The 20,515-nt window shown below is 40.6% G+C and overlaps 1 protein-coding gene across 1 annotated transcript; it reads left to right on the forward strand.

The window, feature by feature from the left end:
• The first annotated feature begins 571 nt into the window (after positions 1–571).
• LOC117958186 lies at positions 572–12,048 on the forward strand. The gene is made up of 7 exons (XM_034894460.1): positions 572–683; positions 1,401–1,576; positions 2,563–3,415; positions 6,002–6,091; positions 6,500–6,612; positions 10,879–11,046; positions 11,773–12,048. Exons 1-7 carry the CDS (start codon positions 572–574, stop codon positions 12,046–12,048), a joined length of 1,788 nt encoding a protein of 595 aa, XP_034750351.1.
• The last annotated feature ends 8,467 nt before the right edge of the window (positions 12,049–20,515 follow it).

Raw genomic sequence — 20,515 nt, forward strand, 5'->3', positions numbered from 1 at the left:
TTTTCCCTATTTCTAAATTTGCATGTGTTGTCATTGAAAACAATTCTTTATAGCTGCATACAGTTTTAGGTTTAGATTGTTTTATGGGTGGATGCAAAAATGTTGACTTTTAAATTGATTCATTATCATTGACATTGATGGTTTAAGTGACAGAAAATAACAAAAGTAGTTCAGAATTAAATAGCATTTAAATATATGATACATGGACCTTATGTGCGTTGACATTAACTAAGCTACATTTCCATTTTTTCATTTTTTATGAGGGATTTGGAACTAATACTTACAGTGTGTACAAACGGTGTACTTAGAGTGTACAGTATTACATTCAAATGTTAGATTTCTTGTAAATGCGTACATGTTTTTTTCTTTTGTTCTGGGTAGAAAGCACTTCACCCCGACCATCCCCATCAGTGTTAGCCGTGATTAAGCGCCATAGGAAATCCATTGCTGTGCGTCACCTCTGCACCCTGTAACCTGGGGGACACACAGCTCTCCCTGCCGATTTCTTCGCTTTTATTTCTTCCGTCTAACCCCACCCTGCGTCAGCATGGATCTCATGGAGTAGGGAGACATGGGCAGTGGCTGTGAAGATGAAAACTGTGGCCTTGCATCTGGATTCCCGGAGGACTGCTCGACCCAAGAGTGCCAGTCGGAGGAACCTATGTTTGGATTAATTGAGTTAGGTGGGTAAAAAAACAATAGTAAAACAAGTTTTTTTATTGCATAATCTTTAATGGAATTTTTAAGTTGCACCAGGCAGGATTTTTGAAATAAAAAACAATCACAAAGTGGGGCTGCAACTGATGTAGTCTCCCTTTGACTTTTTTGAGTGACAGAAATTTGGGTTTCTGGACAGGACAGTATAAAACCTCACCACTAAATTGTTTTTCTCTTTTGATTTTAATTAAAGGAATAGTCCAACATTTTGAAAACAATGCTTACTTGCTTTCTTACTGAGAGTTGCACAAGGAGATCGATACAACCAGGGCTCTGTCGGAAAACAGTGGTTGTGTTGTTTGGATTTTGCCTTTGTTTATTAGTCAGTGTAGAGATAGTCAGGAAATATGGGGCGAAAGAGGGGTATAAAGGGTTTAGCACTTGACCCTGCAAAAAAAAAAAAACATGTTGTTTATGAACTTCGGTTGTTGGAGATATACCGTATTAATTACTGAACTTTAGTGGCTGCCATGGATTTTCTTCTTACTCTTTGACGCAGCCAGGCAAAACGTCAAATTGTTCCTGTAAATCACCACAGACTAGCTGTTCAAGCATAATTCTACGTGCATGGTGCAGTAACATTCTAAAAAGAAATATTTTTTAGTTTGATGGCTGACAATGTGTACACTCGTTAAACACAAAGTGATTCTGATAAAAAATACCCCCGTATTTCATCATTCTAGTGTGTGTGACTGTCATTTACATTCCACTGATGCTCCTCGGCCTTCTGGGAAATATACTAACAATTCTGGTGGTTTGGCTCCGACCTCACATGAGAAGCTCAACCTACCTCTACCTGAGCAGCATGGCTGTCAGCGATCTGTTGATACTCCTACTGCTGCCTCTGGATCTGTATAAGGTACACACACACACACACACACACAAACACACACACACACACACACACACACACACACACACACACAAACACACACACACACTTGCTCCTTTGGAGAATTGTGTTCTAATAGAGATTTAAACAAGCCCTTGTGTTTTCCCCTCAGGGGAATCCCTGCTGGCAAACTAAGTTTTCTCCTGCTACACGTTGAGCGTTGTGTCAAACCCAGAGTGATCTTAGATCATTCTCATGTCATTTCCTCTGCAAAATTGCTATGGATAATGACATGATGTGATACGATTGCGCGAATAAACAATATTCTATGGTTAAAAAAATTATTGTTCTTCAATTCTTCTTTCCTCACTGTTTTTTTTACCAAACCATTTAACAGTGAGTGATTCATTCTCCCTTAACACAATTTTCAGTTGAAATTGAAGCTGTGGTAGCGGTTGCCTGGTGCAGTTGACACAAATGTATAATTCTGTAAGTCATTCTGTACAGCTGCGTCAAACTCATACATGCTTGTTGCCATTTTTTTAGTTATCTTTCTGACTGCCAAATGACATCAACGTCCCTGATCCCATCTGATTGTTCGTCTGTTGAAACTGCTGTCAATGGGCAGACTGCTGTGTTGTCATGATAGTGTAGCAGCTAATTGCATTTGCAGGAAAATCTTTCACATTTGGAACGAAGTACCAAAATTGGCATAAATATTCCTTGGGAATTGTTATTTTGATAAAATTCCATTAGCCACGCAAAAATCAAGATGTCTGGCATTTTAATAAATTTACGTGGCTAGTGGGATTTTTATTACAGAAAAAAAAACAAGCAGCTAAAAGTTGCAGTGAAACTCAAATTATTTTTGCCTGTAAATGGTCTAGTACCAAAACCCTTCTATTACACTTTACATTATTTGCAAGTTAGACAGTGCGTGGGAGCTTCTTTGCAACTAACGGCTTATCTGCTGTGCTGTGAAGTGGAATAAAAGTGAAAAATGTGTGTTCCAGCTGTGGAGGCCCAGACCATGGCCCTTAGGAGACCTTGCCTGTAAGCTGACAATGTTCCTCTCAGAGTGCTGCACCTTCTGCACCATCCTCCATATCACCTTCCTCTCCCTGGAGAGGTACCTGGCCGTCTGCTGGCCAATCACAGCCAAGACAATGGTGACACGCCGCAGAACGAGGGCTCTCATTGGCTGCCTCTGGCTGGGCGCGGCCGTCAGCGCAGCACCAGTGTTGCTCATGGTTGGAGTGGAGGACGTTGGGGGAGAGGAGCTGGGGCTTGGCGGATGGAGGGAGGACAGAGCATGGACAGGCGGGGAAGGTGAACGGGGAAGTATGGTGACAGGTGCAGGGGAAGGAGGAAGTGGACACATGGCCTCAATGGATAGAGGATTAGAAGGCATAAAGTTGGGAGAAAAAGAGAAAAGGAGGTGGGATGAAAAGGTTAGGGATTTAAAATGTTTTGGAGAGAAAGAAGAGAGAGGTGTGGGAATGGAAGAAGGAGATGAGTGGAAACAAGGAGATGGAGGAAAAATGAAACAAGCAGATGAGGGAGGAGGTGAAGAGGGAGGAGGGATGGAAGTTGGGGGAGATCGGCAAAATAAAACTAAAGAAGACAAGGGAGGAGGAAGGGAGAAAGGCATTGATGGAGGAGAGATTGACAAGAGAGAGTGCCGCTGCACACACTACGCCGTCTCCTCCGGCCTGCTGTCAGCCATGATGATACTCTCCAACTTGTACTTCCTGGTACCTCTCTGCATCCTGGGACTGGTCTACAGCCTGATTGGACGAACACTGTGTCTCCGTCCACAAAGTAGCCGCAGAGACCAGAGTCACCGACACACTGTCAAAATGCTGGGTGAGAAACATGCAGTCACCAACACACACTTTTAGGAATTTGTGCAACATGAACACATGGAACAGTAATAAAGAGTAGTTTTGTTAAGTATTTACACAGAGCCCAAGCTTTGACTCAATTGAAGAAGTCTGTTACATTTACAACATCTTAATCAGAAAAGCAAATGGCTATCAGTCTATTTTGTCAAGTCAAAGTGGAAGGATCCTGTAGTAACACATTGTTCTCGGGTAAAATTTGACGTATTTTCATAATTTCTATATCAATTTTCTTTTTAATTGCCCAGTTTTAATTACCCCAGATAACATGGATGATTCCATACAACTCTCTTCAGCAAGTGCAATTATTATTGGATCTTTGCTTTATCATTGCATTTTGGGTGTTTTATTCAGTTTTATAGCAAATTGAAAAAATAATTGAAATGGTTTTTAAAACAGTATTGTTGAAAATTCTTTATTAGGAGTAATCTTTCGACTGTCCTTAAAAAAAAAAAAAAGTACCATACATTCATAATTAGACACAACAGATAAACAAAACAAAAACAGACATAAAAAAGAAAAGGATGAAAAGAAAAAAAAACATCATAATCATAATCTAGTTTGAAACAGAGCAAGAAATAATATGGAAATTAGTAATAATATTAGAAGAGGTGTTATCATGGTGTTGTACAGGGTTATAGACAGGTACAGTTGGTACTCTAATAGCATTTTTAAATGAGTGGAGAGATTAAAATGGGTCGAACGTTTACAGGTAGATTTTTCCAATCTGAGCGAGCTTTAAAAGGTTTCTTAGTTGTGGCGAAAGATGCAGCAGGGACAGCAAAAAAAGTTGTGTAGAGTGTCTCAAATGGTAGTAAAAGGGTACTATGAGCCGTTTTAGATAACTAGAGTAATTAAAATGTATTCATTTGTGAATTAAATGCAATCAATGCTGATGTATTCTTATTGAACGGGATGGTATTTTCATACAGAATACAACGATGAGTTGTGAAACCACATCCAAGAACAAATCTACAGTTTCTGTTGTAAACAACATTGAGAGGGAGAAGATTAATGCTGGGTGCTACATAGGCTTAGTCCATAATTGGTAAGATAAGATTCTTTCTCATAAAGAGAGAAGCATTTTATGGAGGGGTAGAGAACACCAATAACAAAGTTGATTCTTTTTAAAATACAATCAATATGATACTTTAATGAGAGCTAAGAGTCTAGCCAAAGTTCAAGGTATTTGGTGTGTTCAGCTTTTTGCAGTGAGCTATCATCAGAACATATAATTACACGTGTGACCTTTTAATTTGGATTTGGATGGTCTGTGGAATTCCAAATATCATAATGTCAAATTTTTTTTGTAATTTATTTCAAGTTGTAATTTCTTTCTTACAAGCCAGTGTTGTAGGCTATCAACGTCAGACAGCAGAGCTGATACTATTTGTAACAAATAAGTTTTGGAAGTTTATAATACTGTATCGTTTGCATAAAGCTGAACGCAACATTCAAAGCAAATTGATGGAAAGTAATTAACAGAAATAGAAAAAGAAAAAAATTGTTTTTGTACCTTGTTGTAATCCTTTGAATCACAAATAAAGAGAAGAAAAATAAATAAGAAAAAGAAGTGTACCAATAGCTGAACCTTGAGAGACACCTCATTGCTGAATTAAAATATCGGATTTGCGTCCTTGTATCATAACACATTGTTTTCTGTTATGGAGATAAGAATTGAACCAGAGCAGTGCATTGTGTAACAGACCAGCAGAGAACAGTTTAAGAGCAAGTAGTGATCAACTAAGTTGAACGCTGTTGTCAAATCAATAAAACTGCACCAGTTAGTTGACTTCTATTAGATGCTGAGAAAATATAATTTGTAAGCTTTAATAGTGCAGTAGTTGTAGAGTGATTTGAGATAAAGCCAGATTCCGAGTAAACTTCCCAGTGTATGATTATCCATCAACATACATTCCTTTAATGTTAGTCTAAATAATTACTGCTTTTTAAAGTTGAAAATTAGGTATAATTTCCTAAAATTAGTTTTATTGACCATAAAGTAAAAAACAACAGTGTCAAAAGTGTCCAAAAAAGGACAGAAACGTCAGAAAAAGTGTTAAACTAATCGGAAAAAGCAACAAAAGTGTTGATTGGATTGACTTGGATTAATATTTACATTTAAATAAATATTATTAACTCTTGTTAACTCTTATTTTTCAATAAATGAAATTGTTGTCATATTCTGTTTTTCTGTTTTGAAGGCCTACTGCTTCTGTGATAGTTACGACAATGCAAATAAAGTGCGTATAAAAAGCAGAAGCAGATATTACACCTCATTGTTTATGCTTGATTTAGTAGTTTTTAAAGATTGAATCAAATGACAGGGCAATAAAAACATCCTCAAATTTTTTTAATGCTGTTTTGACCTATTACATAGTATTACAACTTAATGTTTTGCAGCTCCAGACAGATTTTTACTTTTTTTTTTTAAAGCCAAAATGTCTGTTTTAATTGTAAAATTGAGCCCTGAGGTAGCCTATTAATGGTTCTAATGTCCTTATCCTGTGTTGTTCTTCCCACCCTGCCCCTGTGTCATCACCTCTTCCAGGAGTGATTGTCTTGGCTTTTATTCTGTGCTGGCTGCCCTTCCATGTGGGTCGGACAATTTTCTCTCTTTCTCTGGGCTCCAGTTCTGACAGACAGGAAGCATACACATACACAAACTCACAACCAGACAACAATTCCCTCTCTGATGTCAGCATAAACAGAAATATTGACATTCACACTGTCACTGAACCCTTCAGCCACTCAGACTCAGACACAGACTTCAAGACTGAAAAGATGACGGCACAGGCTCACACAAAAAGAGACCAAATATTTTGTGACATCTGTGCAACGACCAAAGTCCAAATCAGCACGCCCACTGATGGAGACACACACTTGGCAGACACAGAAACTGATGTAAACTCCAAAAATAACACACCTAATCATACACCTGCCACCGCACACACACATGCTGTGAAACCCACCAATCTGTACAGTGATAACACACATAATGACACACGCTTCAACGATACGTACACACACCCTGACACACACTTGTATTTTTTATACTATCTGTCTCAGTATTTCAACCTGGTGTCCTCTGTCCTCTTTTACCTCAGTGCTGCCATCAATCCTTTACTGTACAACCTGATGTCTGCCAGGTATAGACATGCTGTACACAGCCTCATGCACACACATTCTCACACACAGTCTTTCCGCATGCGCACACTCACGACACGACCCTCCACGACCACTTTGTAAGCGCAAATACTGAACGCAAAGAAAGTAGACGCACATGCAGCATGCAAAAAAGGGAGAAAAAAATTGAGCCCATTGCCGCCTATAGTTAAACTTAAAGTTATTAACATATGAATCATAGCATACTGAATTACAGTATTTCATCAAAGACAATGATGTATGAAAAAGCCATACACCAACACTGCTAATATAAAAAGCATCCAAAAATATGAATAAACTTAGTTTCTGCTTACAATTACTTAATCTATTACAAGATCAGTGAGGAATTAACTCAAATCCAACAGCAAATTCCATTTTTTTTATTTTCCTTGGGCTACCCAGGTATTTACTGTATATTTGGGGCACAGATTGTGCAGCCGACATTTTGACTTGTCCTACACAGGTCTACTTAAATGATCTAATCTTGATTATTTCTTTTAAATGAATGTCTCTTACTGTAAGTCACCATCTGAATGAGGTAATGCAATGCTGAGCCTATGGCCCATTGAAAGCCCTTGCATTTTAATTGTCATGAACTGGGTGTTTGTGCAGACATTACCATTCGAAATCAATGATGGGGCACAGTTATACCCTTTGTTCAGCAAAAATAGCGTGTACATATACAGTTTTTTTTATTAAAGCAGGTAAATACGCCAAAAATAGGCGTTAGACTGATTTCCCGTTGTGAGTAGACAAGTATGGCTTTCTGTTTGTTTTTTTGGTGGTGTGTCACACTGATGTCACAAACACTCCAAAAATCAGGGTTAGTAACAAGCGCGGAGGCTGGTGACAATGGACGGTGGTTGCTTCTTTTTAAATCTGTTATTCAGTCTCTCTTTTAAAACCCTGTGCTGACTAAATTGGCTGATTGGGTGGAGATGAGTGGAACATGTTGTCGTGATAACAGAAGTTACTGACAGCGGTAAACCCATGTCATATCATTTTGCCAGAAAAGGATAAAAACTTAGTGTGTGAGCTAGTCATAATGTCAATGAAGGTCCAGTAGCTTTGCTGCCTTTAAGGACAGGTTTGGTATATCTTAATGTTATTTTGGCTGTGAAGCAATAGAGCCTTTTCACAGAACACATTGTGACATGTTACAGTAAAGCACAGCTGTAAATTATAAAATTGATGATGGCTGGATTCAGGGTTGGAAGTACATTTTTTTGCCCTACTGCCACTCAATAGATCACTATTGGGTTTTTGGGGCTAGTGAGTAAAGCAAATCAAGCAGCCACTGGTGTTAACTATAAAGTATAAAGTGAAATGTACTTACTCAGACTGATGAAGCATCACGTAAGCTTCAGCGCAACTTGAAACTGTGGAATTTATCCATCATTTCCTACAAAGTATTTGCTCCAAAATGCCACTTGTCCAAAGTCACTTCAATGCCAGTAAGGAGAGGATGTGAACATATGATAAAAACAACAACATCCAAACGTCACAAATTGCACTTTTTAGCTCAATGAGAATCATACATCTTAATGTTTAAGGTAGGGCTAACTAACTTTAAGAAAGTCTGTGTTTTAAAGGCACACACACACACACACACACACACACACACACACACAGAATCATTTTGATTCATGTGGTTTATAGGGCCTGATGTGTTTTGATGTAATGTATTACATTACATGTTCTGATGTGTCATGTACTTTGTCATGTACTTATATGAATTATGTTTATATTTGTATTTGCGTTACACTGGTGATTTCATCTCCTCTGCGAAGGAAGGTTATGTTTTCACCCATGTTAGTCCCTTTGTATGTCAGCAGGAAAGACCTCAGAATAGATTTCTTGAAGTTTGTTGGACATGTTGGCCACGGGCTAAGGGACAATTGATTTGATTGTGTCAGTAACCCAGGCCATTTCTGCCTTGAGATCAGGTCTTTTTTTAGAATGTAGCCTATGTACCTACTCATGTATTTATGAAGTAGAGACTTGATGACAAACCCAATCAGTCTAAGAAATGTTCAAAAATCTGCAGTTTACTGAGACGTTACATATAAATTTAATATGACCTTTTGTATTAGAAACGTTTTCTTTTTAGTTACTCACATGTGTTGTTTGACAATTAACTTTTATTATGTAAGTGTATGACTACACTGTAAACTTTGTAAAATGCAGAGATCTGCTGTATTTGTTAAAAGTTTTGATTGTATTTGACACAAGGCATCCCTTGGGATCAATTGTCTGTTATAAATTGTTTCATAAGGTTTCTGTTCTTCTTTGTTGTTTATGTTTATTGTAGGCTTTGCTTCCATGTATTCATGTAAACTGTTGGCCAACTTACCAAAAGCTTTGCATTGCCTCATGTCTTTTGTTGCACTTAAATACGTAAAGTGCTTTACATGAAAAACAGCCTGCACATTAAAATAAAGCATGAATAGAAATAAGCATGGATGGGAAGTAACGAAGTACAAATAGTTTGTTACTGTAATCAAGTTGTTGTGGTGGGGGCGGAAGGAGGACCCAAACGCAGTGTACCAGGTAGGAAGGTAACAGGGGTTTATTGGGGAAAACAAGGCAGCAACAGATTCCAAAAACATCAAAACACAAGGAGCCAGGGAAAAACCAAAAACCGAAGCACAAGGGCTGGAAACTCGCAGGGGAAGGTAAACAGGCAAAAATATCACTGTCAATGTCTTACTAGAGCTGGAACGGGGAAGAGGTGACGACACGCTGGAGAACAAAAGGAACTAACAAGACGCAAAGGAAACACTGGGGTTAAAAACATGAGGTAACGAGGTAATTGGGATCAGATGAGACAACAGGTGAATCACGTTAGGGCAGGGCTGGACAATCAGACAAACAAAGTAAAGCTAGACTATACAAGACAGGACAAGACAGGAAACTGACTACCAAAATAAAGCAGAATGCACAACAAACACACAGGGAACATAAGAAAGAATCTAAGACACCAGACCAGGGACAAAGCCGGGACAAAAACCCAGGGAAGGCCAAACAGGAAAAATACCCCAACAAAAACCCCAAACCATAACACAAGTACATTTTCAGATTTTGTACTTTATTTATTTTGTGGCAACTTTTTACTTTCACTTCTTACATTTTAACACAAATATCGGTACTTTCTCCTCCTTACATTTTACAAAATTGGATAACACTTTATAACAACCATAATTGATAGATTGTTAATTTATAGTTAATTAATCTTAAGTTAATTGTCATTTATACATTCCTTTTACTGTTAACAAACAATTAAATTAAAATTAATAAAATAATTGTAGTGCTGTTTATTGATACACACATTATATCCCTCATATAGGGATTCATTAGGTACTGATTATTAATTAAAAACAGTTTGTAAGCCTTTAAGAAACCAATATTAAAACATCTATAAACATTAGAGAGATAGATGGACCAGACATTCCTAACCCGTTGTTAAGGGTTACTAGTTGGTTTGTACACCATCTATAAACAGTGTCTGGATGGTCATTATAAAGTTGCAGATTGCTATAATACCTTGTTAAATAGTTAAGAAATACTTTGTAAACCATCTATAAACATTATCAGGATGGCTATTGTAAAGTTTCAACTGCTGTTAGTTATTATTAAGGTTTAAGGTATTAGTAAGGTTAGTAAGTGCATGGTAAAGCAATGATACATTTTTTGCCCTTCCTTAAATTGTATAAAGAAATGATCTTCAGGTATGAAAAAATGCTGTAATCTAAGAATGCTTTCAAAAATATGATTATTATAAATCTACAAAATGCAAAGTGAGTGAACAAAAGAAAAATCTTAATCCTGTCAATATTTGGTGTTACTGCCCTATGCCTTCAAACCAGCATCCATTCTTTTAGGTACGTCAATTCTTACAGGTACATTAATTCTTATACACTACCGGTCAAAGGTTTGGGGTCACTTACAAATTTCCATTTCACTCCATTATAGACAGCTGATCTGGGTGGGTGGCTGATCTTTAATGCAATATCTACATTTCCCATTATCAGCAACCATTGATCCAATGTTCCAAAGGCACATTTTGTTTACTAATCTGATATTATTTAAAAAAACTAACTAAGAAAACATTAAACAACCCTTTTGCAATTATGTAACCACATAATGTAATCTGGAAACTGCTGCACTGGTTAAAAAAAACAAAGCAACTGATCTCAGCTGGGATTCTGTCTATAATGGGGTCCAATGGAAATTTGTGAGTGACCCCAAACTTTTGACCGGTAGTGTAGGTACACTTGCATCAGGTCAGGCAACGTTGAGGATCGCAGACGCAGTTGTCGGCCAAGGAAGCTTGCAGCAGATGAAAAACACATCAAGCTTATTTTCCTTCAAAATGGGAAGATGTCCAGCAGTGACATTAGCTCAGAACTGACAGGAACCAGTGGGACCCAGGTACACCATCTACTGTCTGAAGAAGTCTGGTCAGAAGTGGTCTTCATGGAAGAGTTGCAGCCAAAAAGCCAGACAAGGCCAAGCGACTCAACAATGCACAAAACACAGGAACTGGGGTGCAGAAAAATGGCAGCAGGTGGTCTGGACTGATGAGTCAGAATTTGAAATATTTGGCTGAAGCACAAGGCAGTGCTGATAAATACAGGCAGATACAGTAAGGAGCAAAGGTTTGGGCACCCAAGGTTGATCCAATCCCCTTGCTTAACAGTTGGACGGAGGTTTATTCATTGAATTCAGGGCCTTTTCGTCTCCAATCGTACCTTTGCTCATTCCGGCCAAAAGGTTTTAATCTCATCAGTCCACAGAACTTGTTTCCACAATGCATCAGACTTGTCTAGATGTTCATTTGAAAACTTCAAACGCTGATTTTTAAGGTGAGGACGTAGAAGAGGTTGCCCATTTCAGGCAGATTGTTTTCTTTAATTTTACCATTGCCTTGTTGAAGCATGAGCATTCCAAATTTTGACTTGTTACGGAATTTCTATAAAAAAAACGTTTTTTGAATTCAAAATTGTGTTAAAATGCATGCTGGGTGTTACTCCATGATGAAGGTTAATGTTAATTGTAGTTTTACTACTGGGGCTGACTTTATAATTCTTCTTTTACACTGTTCACACACATTTTATTAGTAACATCTTACATCGACGTTTTGAATGAAACACATAGGAAAAGGACCTACAGATACATGACTCAGGTAACTATAAAACAGGATCAGGAGATGGCAGGGCCGCCGACAGGACATCGGAGGTAGGAGTCAGTCGAGCCGCTGACACTACATCGGGGGCAGGAGTCGGACGAGCCGAACAGGAGTCACTGCGACGCCAGGCTCCGGCAAAGTCTCTGGGACGCCGGACGCAGACTCTGGGAGGCAGGTCAACAAAGGCTCTGGGAGGCTGGTCCGCTGAAGCTCTGGAAGACTGGTCAGCTGGGGCTGGAAGCTAGAAGGCAGCACTTCAGCTTGGGTTCTGGTCCGCTGCACAGCATGGACTCATGGTTACCTGGCTATAGTGGAGACTGCTTGCTAGCAGGCTGACATGGGGACTGGAGACTAACTGGACAAGCTCTGGATTCACATGCCATGGTGGCAACACGCCCCAAAGGCAGCTTTATTTGTATAGCACATTTCAGCAACAGGGCAATTCAAAGTGAAACAAAGAAAAACATGACCCCTATTCCCAAAGCCTGGGAGTCTGGCAGATGCTACGTGAACTTAAATACACAATACAGGGGAGACAATGAGAGGCAAGCCAACACATGGGTGTTGGGTGGGGACAGGTATCACACAGGCGGGAAAATCTACAACCGGAAGTAAAGCAATACAACACAAGTGAAAACAGAGAACTTTCAAAATAAAACAAGAAACAAAAAAATGACACTACGTCATACATCAGAGAGTTAAATCACCAACTCTTTGGCAATCTTGACTAAAACGGAACATAATGGTTGTCATAAAAACAGGATATCTTGCAAGATTATTTTGTATTAAATGTGTTCCCCTTTTTAAATTACAGGCAGCACAGTGCAGCAAAAAAGGAGCTAACCTTGTTCTCTGTAATGAACTCCAAAAAAGGCTTTTAAATATCTGTTTTGGAACATCAAAAAAATAAGGGATATAAGAACTTAAAACTCTTATGTGTGAGCTCAAGTAAATGTAGCAAGAGATGATGCTCCCCGCCTTTCAATCCTAGGCCAACAATGTGTGATGATGGGTGGGAGATGTGGGATAGACAGCAAAAACAGATATCATAAAATAAGAAACAAACAGCCTTGCCACACGTTTTTGTTAAGGGACTTTGGGAACCATTGTCCTCATCACACAGGCATAATTGAGGTTTTAACCTTCCCTTCTCAGCTAGTTTCTATTACAATGGGCCTCATGTATTCATTCTCACAGCATATTTAAACATCGTTATTAATTTCCTGATGGATCTATGTGACACATAGATGGAACATTAGCACAGGCAAACACAGTTAAACAATGTTCAGGTACACTCAAGAAAATGTAAACTAGAGTTTAGTTTGGCCCAGGCCTTTATACCACATTGGTGAACTGGTGATGACTGATGAATAGAACTGGAACATGTACTGCAGGAGCATGATGAGCACACATTCACACTCCGATGCACAGCCCCGGGGACAACTCTGTGTTCAGTGTCTTGCCCAAGGACACTTCGACAATGACTGCAGGGGCGGGGATCAAACCACCAACCTTCCGAATGGCAGGCAACCGCTGTACCACTGAGCCACAGTCGCCCCTGCAGATGTGGAGGTTGATTAGCATCAGGAGTGGAATGAAGAACCAAAATCAGACAAATACACAACGCCAGACAATGAGTACAAACAGGGGACCAACAGAAAACCCAAGCAACGGGAACACAGCAGAAGCGTAAGAAATGAGGAGGGACCATTTAAGAAAAAAGTCTTTAGATGTTGAATATGTCGTATATTTACACCCCACTGACTCTACCAGAGTGGCCATGTATCTGGACTGGCCTGCTGGCACTCTGTGCTTCTACAGCGTCTCCTCTGACACACTAGATCATCTCCACACACTCCCCTCTACCCAACGAACCCATGTTGGGTTAGACTGCTCTATGACTCTGTGTCAGATGGAGGAGGGAGAGCAGCCGCCTGTTTGAAGGAACAGACGCAAGACGTTTGACCAATGAAAGCTGCTTAAAGGGCCCATATAACGCTCAGTTTCAGGTTCATACTTGTATTTTGGGTTACTACAAGAGTCTATTTAAATGCTTAAATGTTTAATAAACACTTTATTTTCAGGTTGAAGGTGGGACTGAATTTAGATGGGAATTTATTAGGTAACACATTTTCATCTACCAATAAAATTGATAAAGCTGTCTTTTTTCCAGTGCCACAGAAATAACAGCAGGCTCAGGAAGATGTCAATCCATCAGTCTAGACACCCACACAGTCCTGGGAAGAGGTCCAACCAGCCAGATTAACTGAAAACGCCTGTGTCAGGGGTCAGAGCCTTTAAATGCGGTGCAGTTACAGGATGTAATAAATGCTCTCCACCACCACATGGTGCTGTGGGTCAAAGATCTGAAAGGTGCAGTGGAACTTGTCAAGCTCCTCTGATTTTTCAATGTAGGCAAGCCAACAATCAGTCATTTATTAAATACTTATAATTGTATGGTTGAAACGTTTTCATGTGAGTATTAGTGAACCAACTGGAAAAGTCTAACTAATCTAACTAATTAGTCTAATCTTTATGAATAAGACCTGCTTATGCTTACATTTGTAACATTGGGTTATTATTTTCTTTTTTTGTTTCTGCTTTTTATACTGTGTCATTAGTTAAGCACATATTAAATAGTTTTATTAATTGATAGCCTATATGATGTGATCACTATCACTAGACAATGCAATGGGGTTAAATCCATTACAGGTTACATTTTACATAGTGGAAGGACATTATCAACTTTTTTTTCACTGTACTTCCTTGTTGCATAGGAGTTACTCGGTTCTTGGTCAATGGCCAATCTCATGTGGCAGCTCACCTTCATGGAGCTGAAACTTAGGAGACAGCTCTGGCTTAAAGTCTGGACTGCATTGTGTTATGCATTCACAGGTAGTCGCTGATGAAGCATCAGGCTTATTTCGCTTTTTCTTAGCACTTGTGGATGTAGGCTATGGGAGAACATTCTGGTTAGGCACAGAAGGTTAGGGTCCTTGTGTTCTTTGAGTACCACTCCACTCAAAAATGTGTGTTTCCTATGTTTATGTCCCCTAAAACGTCTGATCTTACCACTAGAGAGCTATGTCAAATTAATCTCCTAAAGATGGAGATGTCTGTGACATCTGAGATTTAAGCTTATCCGAGGCAAGTCACCAATCTGTAAACCAATCGCTGTCTAATACGCAAAAGTAAGCAAAAAAAACTGACACCTACAGCGCAGAGCAGACTGTCAGTACAGAGAGCGAAAACAGACTTTCAACATTTGTCAGCTACTGCCAGTTACAAGATTACAAGCTAACACACAACATGAAAGATGCTAATTACACTAACCATTCTGATACATCTGCTACACACCAATTTTAGTGCACAACAGTCTCCTAATCTGGGCCTGGGTCTGACTAGATCCAACATTTCTCAGTGAGGGGGAAAAGGATAAATGTGCTCCCAGTTACTTTTCAGACTTTTATTTTACTTTTTATGTGGGTACACCACGTTAAATAAAATGTTGGTAATCATAGAGTACTTTTATATACCTTAAATTGTGTCTGAGTGGGACTTGCAATCCATCTTTGTTTAATTTTGTGACAACACATGCCTCACATGGCAGTTATTAGGAACCCGTTATCGCTGGTAAGCCAGCTGAGGAAAAAAAACCCTGGCTCTGTCCAACTTGCTTCATGGTGCACTCCTCTGGTGCTTCAGCAGCAGCAATACTAAGAGATTATGGAATCAGTTTTTAGATACCCTTTTGTTTGTCCAAACCATGTTATCTTCATATCTCCTAATCACCTCCTCATCACTCACCCACCACTCACCCTCCTTCCTCTCTTCCTTATTGATACAGCTGTGTGCATTTTAAATGTACCTGATAAACCTGATCCATCCACTGCCACATACCAGATCATTTCCAAATAAAGAGGTCTTCCATTGTCCTCCAGAGCCTTTGCCAACATGACCCAGTGACTGAAATCAATCAAATGATGCAGGTCTGGACTTTTTTATTAATTAACAATAATTGTGATGACAGTATGTAGCAGGTGTTTGCCAAACAGTCTTTCTCCTGACAGGCTTCTGGTTAAGAGAAAGGCAATCACTTAGCATGGGGTGAAAGGGCTACGCTGCAGGGCTGAATCAGGGATCCTGATCCTGTGTGTGTGTGTGTGTGTGTGTGTGTGTGTGTGTGTGTGTGTGTGTGTGTGTGTGTGTGTGTGCGCGCGCAAGTCCGGCCAAAGCACAAGTATGTGATCACAGCAGAGCAATACACCAGACACTGAAGCTCCTTTCATTTAGCGATTGTATTTTTTCCCCCACGTGAATTAGCTTGTGTTGTACATGAATACAATTGTTTAGAGCTGCATAGAGTTTTAGGTTTAGTTCGTTTTGTGGGTGGGTGCAAAAATGTTACAGTCCCTCTAAAGCCCACATTTAAACGTTATATAGTTTATATATTTAATGTTTATATAGTAAACATTTTGTTGGTTCAAAGGCAGGGTTGGTAACTATTTCCAATGCACACTTAGTTGTATATTTGTTCAGATAATGGAGCAAAAAATGTAGAGAAAAAGATCAGTCATGTGTAACATACGCTGCTGTAAAAACACCCACCCATCACTGCCTTGCGGCCCGCATAGAAAGAACCAATGAAAGGCCTCCATGCCCCGATGCGCGTGCTCTCTACCCCTTCCGTGTCCGAGTCTGAGCTGAAAGCGCGTCATTGCCGCCAGAGTTACTGCAAGTCTACAGGGGTCCGTTTCTGAAAGCAGGTTTAGTGAAAACTCTAAGTTTGTTAACCCTTCAATGAGGGAAACTCTGGGTTTTCTGTTTCAGAAAGGGAGGTTATTCAAACCTGAGAGGTAACTCCAGCCCGTTTCAGAAAAAGAGGGAACTTAGGCTGAGGAGCAGGTTTTCTTCTCCGTCTCCTCCCTCTGACACAGCGCTCTTTCATTTCTTCATTCATTCATTCATTCATTCATTCAGTATCAGGCACAGTTGGTTATCTGCATGAATAAAAAAAACAGTGTTGGTTTATTAACCTTTTTGGGCAGACTATGAACTTTTTTTTAACTCAAAACATGGCATTTATTTTTGTCAATTGATGAAGAAGCTGTAGGCCTATCCCTTCACGTGGAGAGATGATATTGAGTCCCCCAACTCTAGATGCCTTTTCATTTCCAGATCCTAGCCAACCTATTTGATGGTATCGTTTTTCTTCCCAGTCAGACAGTTACGCAGGGCTACCAACTCTCACACATTGGCCGTGAGACACGCATTTGAAATTCTGAAAGATGAGTTTATAGATCTACCTGTTGAGCCACTCATGATCGACTAGTAGGCCTATGTGCTTATAGAGACAATGGAGGTCAAGAGCGCTCCCTGTCTGTGTATTTTTCGAAATGTCGCAAACGGAAAACAATTTTTTCATGATCCATCCCAGGTGCATTTCCCCGGCTTCAGGTATGAGCTCTGAGTATCACAGACCCGTCCGTTGCTTCGGGTCCACTCTCTCTGTAAAAATAGAGGTGAGCAGCGCGGCTGGTAACGTAGCAGCTTGAGTTTATTTTAGAGGACTCGCTCTGCTGTGGACAGTGACGTGTTGCATCCGTGCGTAGACCTCTGATGAAGAGCAGCGTACAGCCTCCTATAAACTCTGTCAGAAACCAGAGACCTGAATGGGCCTCTGTGCCTGTGCGACGGTCTGAATGTGAAACTATCATATCAGCGTAGCAATAACATGCACAGCAGAAAATATTACAACTCTCCAAATCTCGGACAACAGAGATGGGAGGAGTTATATTTTGAATGTGCACAAAGTTGTAAATATGAACAGAAATCTGATGAAACACATTGAGCTATACTATACATTTTTTACGATACTGCAACGTTGGGGGTTCAATGTGTCATAAAGTGAACAAATAGTCTTTATTTTCCCAAAAAATCAAAGACAATAAGTGGGGCACAGAGGATGAGGGCCAAACATTACTGAGCCTTCGCACAAAGGTTAAAGGAATAGAATTTATGTAAATCAGTGGTTCTCATTCTTTAGAATTTCGGTGGCCTTAGCTGGTCCCTCAACATTAATTTAACTTTGGGTCCCTGGTCCCTACACCAGGGACCGCTGGACCTGTTCACCACAGAACCAAATCTTCTCGGCGGTTGCTGACATTAGCTACTGTCTCTTCATGTGGCTCATTATGTTTGGCACATTGTCTGGGTTCGTTTGGGCACATAACATGTCCCAATTTTAACCCTGAAGGATAATAATGCTAAAAGAATCAAAGAAATTGCTTTTTACGCAGAAAAATATGGGTCTTTTCATCACTTTTAAAAAAAATATTTTGCCTTTTTTTTTCTCAACACTACGTAACCCCAACTTTTGTTTTACAGTTATTTTTGGGGAGATTTATGGTCAATAAAGCTCATTTATAGGAAATTATGCCTAATGTTTGAGTTAGAAAAGCAGAAATTAGGAATTATTTAGAATAAAATTAAAGGAATGTGTGTTGATGGATAATCACAGACTGGAATATGTCAACTTTTACTCAATACTATTTCAAAAACACTTCCATTTTTTTTCAAATGCTATAAAATTGAATAAGATGCCCCAAAATTAAGTGAAAGTAGAGATTTGTACTTGCCAAAGAGCGTTGTGTGGAATCAATCATGTTATTTTTGGGAATTAAAAAGAACATTGATATAGGAAAACGGGTCAATTTGACCTGAGAACAACATGAGGGTTGCTGCAGTGTTCCCTGGCAACAAACCAGTAAGAGCCATTAAAAAAAGAGTTCCACAGCATTGCAGAATGATGTAAACCCTTTGAAATAAAAGATTATGAATTATAATTATGTTAATGATGGTTCAAGTAAATCTAACTTTAACATAACTTCAGTGGTTCCTGTCTACTCTTAATGAAAAGTATAAATGAAATTTAAGTTTGATCCCAACAACAAACACTGTGCATGGGGGAGTCATTTAGTGACTCCTTGAACAACGACCTCCGGCTTGAATTGCTGTTTTTACAGAGGCCAGTACTGGCTGGATGGGGGGAGAAGGTGACGGGATACTTTTTCTGAACAGTGGACAGGACCACTGAAGGGGTCGCGGTGTCTGACGGGCCGGTTGGGGTTAGAATTTTGTAGTAGTTCATGGCATAGCAGGACGCTGTGCGGCATTACAAGGCACAGCAGGATGTAGCAGGACGTAGCTGGGCACTGCAGTGTAGCAGTTAAACAGGGCATCACAGAACATGGAGCGGGACCAAGGCGACAGCTGCTACCCTGATTTTGGAGCCTCTCTGATCCAAGGCAACAATGATGGAGATACTTGGAGAGCCGTGATTGGGGGGAAGGGCCCCCCTGATCTGAACCAAAGTGGTTGTTTGTTGTTGGACTTCTGCGCTAGTCGTGGATTGTCCATAACAAACACCATCTTCAAACATAGGGATGCTCATAAGTGTACGTGGTACCAGAGCACCCTAGGCCAAAGGTCAATGATCGATTTTATAATCGTTTCATCTGATCTGAGGCCGTATGTTTTGGACACTCGGGTGAAGAGAGAGGCAGAGCTGTCAACTGATCAACATCTGGTGGTGAGTTGGGTCAGGGGATGGGGGAGGCCACTGGACAGACCTGGTAAGCCCAAACGCGTAGTGCGGGTAAATTGGGAACGTCTGGAGGAGGCCCCTGTCCGACAGACTTTCAATTCACACCTCCGGCGGAGCTTTTCGTGCATCCCTGTGGAGGCTGGGGGCATTGAACTTAAGTGGACAATGTTCAAAGTTTCCATTGCTGAAGCTGCGGCGGGGAGCTGTGGTCTAAGGGTCTTAGGTGCCTCAAGGGGCGGTAACCCACAAACACCCTGGTGGACACCGGTGGTCAGGGAAGCTGTCCGACTGAAGAAGGAGTATATGTAATCCCGGAGGACTCCGGAGGCAGTTGCAAGGTACCGACGTGCCCGAAGGGCTGCAGCCTCTGCCGTGACAGAGGCAAAGCAGTGGGTGTGTGAGAAGTTTGGAGAAGACATGGAGAAGGACTTTCAGTGGGCACCAAGGTACTTCTGGAAAACTGTTCGCCACCTCAGGAGGGGGAAGCGGGGACTCATCCAAGCTGTATACAGTAAGGATGGGACGTTGTTGACCTCAACTGGGGAGGTAATAGAGCATTGGAAGGGGCACTTTGAGGAACTCCTAAATCCAGTTGACAGGTCCTCTGTGGTGGAGGCAGAGCTGGAGGATGATGGGGGATTGTCGACAATTTCCCTGGTTGAGGTCGCTGAGGTAGTCAAACAACTCCACAGCGGCAAAGCCCCAGGGATTGATGAGATCCATCCAGAAATGCTGAAAGCTCTGGGTGTGGAGGGGCTGTCTTGGTTGACACGCTTCTTTAACATTGCGTGGAAGTCTGGGACAGTGCCTAAGGAGTGGCAGACTGGGGTGGTGGTTCCCCTCTTCAAAAAGGGGGACCAGAGGGTGTGTGCCAATTACAGTGGTATCACACTTCTCAGACTCCCTGGTAAAGTCTACTCCAAGGTGCCGGGGAGGAGGGTTCGTCGATAGTCGAACCTTGGATTGAAGAGGAGCAATGCGGATTCCGTCCTGGTCGTGGAACAACGGATCAGATCCTTACTCTCGCAAGGATCCTGGAGGGAGCCTGGGAGTATGACCAACCAGTCTACATGTGTTTTGTGGATCTGGAGAAGGCGTATGACCGG

This window comes from Etheostoma cragini, chromosome 15 (assembly GCF_013103735.1).
Source record: "Etheostoma cragini isolate CJK2018 chromosome 15, CSU_Ecrag_1.0, whole genome shotgun sequence".
Lineage (NCBI taxonomy): Eukaryota > Metazoa > Chordata > Actinopteri > Perciformes > Percidae > Etheostoma > Etheostoma cragini.

Coding starts and splice junctions, on each gene's coding strand:
- LOC117958186 (XM_034894460.1), top strand. CDS start 572: ATGGGCAGTGGCTGTGAAGATGAAAACTGTGGCCTTGCATCTGGATTC. Junction 6,613..10,878: donor CTGCCAGGTATAGACATGCT/GTACACAGCCTC, acceptor TTTGACCGGTAG/TGTAGGTACACTTGCATCAG. Junction 11,047..11,772: donor CAGGAACCAGTGGGACCCAG/GTACACCATCTA, acceptor TGAAACACATAG/GAAAAGGACCTACAGATACA.